The sequence below is a fragment of the Entamoeba histolytica genome, genomic scaffold, assembly GCF_000208925.1.
Source record: "Entamoeba histolytica HM-1:IMSS scf_1104750516441 genomic scaffold, whole genome shotgun sequence".
In the NCBI taxonomy this organism is placed as follows: domain Eukaryota; phylum Evosea; order Mastigamoebida; family Endamoebidae; genus Entamoeba; species Entamoeba histolytica.
In genome coordinates, this window is record NW_001915441.1 from 1 (window position 1) to 4996 (window position 4996).

Below are 4996 nucleotides of genomic sequence, written 5' to 3' on the forward strand. Positions count from 1 at the left end.
ATATACAACAAATAAACAAGAAAAAAGTAATACGAAGAAATATTAATGAATTTATAATACCAACAACAATCACTAAATTAACAGATGAGTGTTTCAAAGAATGTTACTCATTAACATCAATGAATATACCAATAACAATTAGTAAAATAGGAAGTTATTGTTTTAGTTATTGTTCATCATTAAAATCAATCAATATTCCACTATCAGTTAATGTAATAGAAAATTATTGTTTTGATGGATGTTTATCATTAACATCAGTTACTATACCATCATCAATACATTCATTAGGAGACAATTGTTTTAGAGGATGTTCAACATTAAAGTCAATTAATATTCCAAAGACAGTTAGTAAACTAGGAAATGGGTGTTTTGAGAGATGTACGTCATTAAGTTTAATTAATATACCAAGAGGAATAAAAGAAATAGGAGGTGGATGTTTTTATGAATGTTTGTCATTAACCAGTATGAATATACCGACAACAATTAGTAAAATAGGAGGGACATGTTTTAACGGATGTAAATTATTGAAGAACATCAATATAAAAAATATTCAATTTATTAGTGGAAATAGAATATTTTTAAATGAACCAATTTTATTGAGCATTAGAACACCAGAAAATATAAAAGAGATTAACAGAAATGAAATTAAACAAAGAGATATTAATGAATTTATAATACCAACAACAATCACTAAATTAACAGATGAATGTTTTAGTGGATGTACTTCATTACGCTCATTTAACATTCCTACAACAGTAAATGAATTGGGAAGTTATTGTTTTTGTGGATGTTCATCATTAAAATCAATTATTATTCCATCAACAGTTAGTATAATAGGAGATGAATGTTTTAAAGGATGTTCATCATTAACATCAGTTACTAAAACACTAAAAGAATCGAATGAAGAAAATACAAAATGTGTTTTAGTGTAACAGATAATTGAATCAACTACCATTTTTATATTTCAATATATTCTTCTTTTAACTCTTCTATTTTATTATGAATGTTGATTATTTATTCATGTTTAATTATTACCAGTTTGAATTTAATACCTCTCTTATTTCTATAAAGTAAATTTCATTTAAGAAAGTTATTCTACGAGTTGAATTTATTATAGTAATGATTGAATTGTTTAGTTTCTCATTAAGTAATGTTATTAAATGAACAATGTAATTGATGTTATTATTATTTGTTGTTTCATATAATAATTTTAACATCAAGAAACTATTAAATGATTTGAGTTGAACATTACCACAAAGTACATTCTTCATTATTTAGTTAAAATTCTCTTGAATAAAACTAGTAATTTAATACACATTCAACATACCTAAATAAATATTTCATTACAAATTGAATTATCTTCAATCACTTTGAATTTACATTAATAACGTTATAGAGATATAAAAAATAACAAAAGAGTATTAGAAGTAACTAAAAATTATGTAATGATAAAAAGAAACACACAATCAACTAATATTAATCATAAATGTGTATTATATAAAAATTCAAAGAATAGAATGAATAAGAATATAAATGAATTTATGTAAATTGGTATTTTGAGTAAAGAATAAAGTATTTTATGTTAATAATAATTAAATGGCAGTATCATATAAACATATTATAAACATGTATAATTTATTAGAATAGTTTGTACAAGAAATATAATTTCAAATTTATTGAATAAAAGAAGTGTTATATAAGTTTGAATGTGGTGTAATTTCATTGAATAATTCAAAAGTATTTACAGCTAAATTCAATAAGTTTTGTTTTCTTTGGTATTCTCTTAGTATTTCAGATAAATATCATCAAGACAACATTCAACAAAATGATATGTCATTATTAAAAATAATAATGAATCAAATTAATGAAAATAAACAAAGATAACAGAATGAAACAATGAAACTTTATTGGTGTGTCATTATCTTTGTTATTGTTTTACATTAAAATAATTCATAACACTAATTTGAATGAACTGAATAAATTATATGATTCTTTTGTTCAAAACACTTCATTAATCTTTGTAAAACATCACAAAATCAGCAAATATTCTTCAACTTTTAATAAAAACATAATGAATTAGTATTTACACACTATTACTCAATACTTTCATGACTTTCAAGTAAACAGAAGTATGTATTACCAAAACAAAAGCTTTTACTTTTTCATTGACTCTTATTCTATAAGTTCTACTCCACAATTCATACAAAACTTTCTACTGTGTTATGCATTTGTCATGAAAATAAAGAATACCATCACAATCTTCACAACTACATTTTGTCACTATCATTACAACCACATACATTACATTATAACACATTTTCAGAAAATATTTATGTTATAATGATGTTCATCACAACATATCAATATCTATAATTTTTACTGCTTATTTTCATAATAAATATTGATGCTATGAATAATAAGTGAAAATAGAATATGAAATAAAGTATAAATCAATCAACTAATCATTGTGTTGTTTATTCACTTACGATAATTAGTAATATGAATTGATAATGAATAAACAGAAATAAACTCAAAACCATTGAATATTCATTCTAAAAGAATACAAACTATAAAACTCATGTAAAGACAAAAAGAGATAACAACTCTAACATATGAACAAAGAGTTATAGAGAACGACACAACAAAACAAGCATAAGTCAATAACAAAAGATTAAATAGCTGTGTATATATCAACAATGAAATAAGCAAAACGCATGAATTGAATTAGATGAAAGAAGAGAAAATGAAATAAAACCAAAGAATAGAATAAATATGAAAGATGTTATTTAAAAAAATACATCAACAATCCATGTATTTCATGTAAAAAGTAAGTAGTGTATAACTAAAAACTTGAATAATAATAACAAATATAACTGATATTTGATGAATGAGATGAAAATAAAGATAAATAATACTGAAAATTAAAACAAATCATAATAAGAAGATAGAAGTTAATTAATTATATAATTTAGCAGAAGAATTTGATGTTTCTTCTCCTAATTGTTCAATCAATCTTTTAATTTCATTTTCATCTTCTGATGTAATAACCTTTTTGGATTGATTAATAACTCTTTCTAATTCACGTGTTTCAATCTTTTTCTTTAATAACTCTTTTTGAATGTCTTCTGCTCTCTCTATCATTTCTTTTAATCGTTGTCTGTGAAGAAGTAATTGCTCTTTTCTCTTGTCTTCTGCAGCATGTTCTTCCCCTTCCTTAACTAGTCGATTGATTTCTTCTTCATTCAATCCACCATTACTTTTGACTTGAATCCCTGTTTTCTTTCCTGTTCCTTTGTCAAGTGCAGAGACTTTTACTATTCCATTGACATCAATGTCAAATGTAACTTCAATTTTTGCTACTCCCTTCTTTGCTGGTGGAATTCCAACCAATTTAAATTCTCCTAACTTTTTATTCTTTCTTGTAACTCTACGTTCTCCTTGAAACACTTTAATATCTACTTCTTGTTGATTATCCATTGATGTGGTAAATTCCTTTGAAACTGATGTAGGGATTGTTGTATTTCTATTGATTAATGGTGTCATCACACCTCCATATGTTTCAATTCCTAATGTTAGTGGTGTAACATCAACAAGAATAATATCCTTTTTCTTCCCTTCAATAATACTTGCTTGAATTGCTGCTCCAATAGCAACAGCTTCATCTGGATTGACATTTTTACTTGGTTTTTTTCCAAAGATTTCTTGAACAGTGTTTTGAATTAAAGGCATTCTGGTCATTCCTCCAACAAGTACAACATCACTAATGTCTTTTTTTCTTAATTTTGCATCTTTCATACATTGAAGACAAGGATATTCTGTTCTTTTACAAATTCCCTTACATAATTGTTCAATTTTTCTTCTACTGATTGTAATTTCAAGTGAATCTTGTCTATCAAGATATGGTAATGAAATTACACTTTCTTCACTTGATGATAATTCACATTTTACTTTCTCTGCTGCTTCTTTAATTCTACTAATTCCTTTCTTATTTCTTTGAAGATTTCGTTTATATTTTCGTTCAAATTCTTTCTCAATATATTGACAAATAGCTTTGTCAAAATCTTCTCCTCCAAGCATTGTATCTCCATTCGTTGCTTTAACTTGGAAAATCCCCTTATTAATATTAAGAATAGAAATATCAAATGTCCCTCCTCCAAGATCATAAACTGCAATATTCTTTCTTTCATTTTCTTTTCTTGTGTCTATTCCATATGCTAATGCTGCTGCTGTTGGTTCATTAATAATTCGTTTAACTTTTAATCCTGCAAGTGTTCCTGCATCTTTAGTAGCTTGTCGTTGTGCATCATTGAAATATGCTGGACATGTGATAACTGCTTCATCTACCCTTTTCCCTAGTTTAGCTTCTGCATCTTTTTTTAATTTCTTAAGAATAAATGATGATATTTCCGATGGAGAATATGTCTTGCCGTTGATATAAATCCATCCTTCTCCATTCTTTCCTTCAACAATTTTGTAAGGTTTTCTTTGTTGTTCAACATTTTTGTATTGACACCCTATCATTCTCTTAACTCCACTAACAGTGGTTGTTGGATGTAATGCTTCCATTCGTTTTGCTGCTTCTCCCACTAATATTCCTGTTGGTGTAAAAGAAACATAAGACGGTGTTGTTCGTTTTCCTTCAGCATTCTCCAGAATTCGAGGTGTTGTTTTATCAAAAACACACATACATGAGTTTGTTGTTCCTAAATCAATTCCAATGCAAGTTGACCGTGCAGGTTGTGAGACAAACATGTTAAAAATTCAGATTCTGTGAGAGAAAAATAACTTTCATTTTGTTGAACTTTTGGATAAATAGAGTTGAAAAGAAGATTTGATAATCTTAAAATCAAAATGAAAAGTAATGCAAAGAGAAGTACCACCTGAAATCATCCAATTACTTGATGGCATCAAGTTACAGAATGAAAAAATCTTTGAGATGCAAGAAGAACAAGTTCAATGGAATAAACAACATGCCATTAATCTCAAATCTATCTTG

The 4996-nt window shown here is 26.4% G+C and overlaps 2 protein-coding genes across 2 annotated transcripts; one reads left to right on the top strand and one right to left on the bottom strand.

Moving 5' to 3' along the window:
* Positions 1–119: 119 nt before the first annotated feature.
* On the top strand, positions 120–932 carry EHI_013750 (uncharacterized protein; the record flags this gene model as incomplete). Its single annotated transcript, XM_001914352.1, has 1 exon — positions 120–932. The coding sequence occupies one exon, from the start codon at positions 120–122 to the stop codon at positions 930–932; it is 813 nt and encodes a 270-aa protein (XP_001914387.1).
* Positions 933–2955: 2023 nt separating this feature from the next.
* On the bottom strand, positions 2956–4752 carry EHI_013760 (heat shock protein 70, mitochondrial, putative; the record flags this gene model as incomplete). The annotated part of the gene is made up of 1 exon (XM_643025.2): positions 2956–4752. One exon carries the CDS (start codon positions 4750–4752, stop codon positions 2956–2958), a length of 1797 nt encoding a protein of 598 aa, XP_648117.1.
* Between the last annotated feature and the right edge of the window lie 244 nt (positions 4753–4996).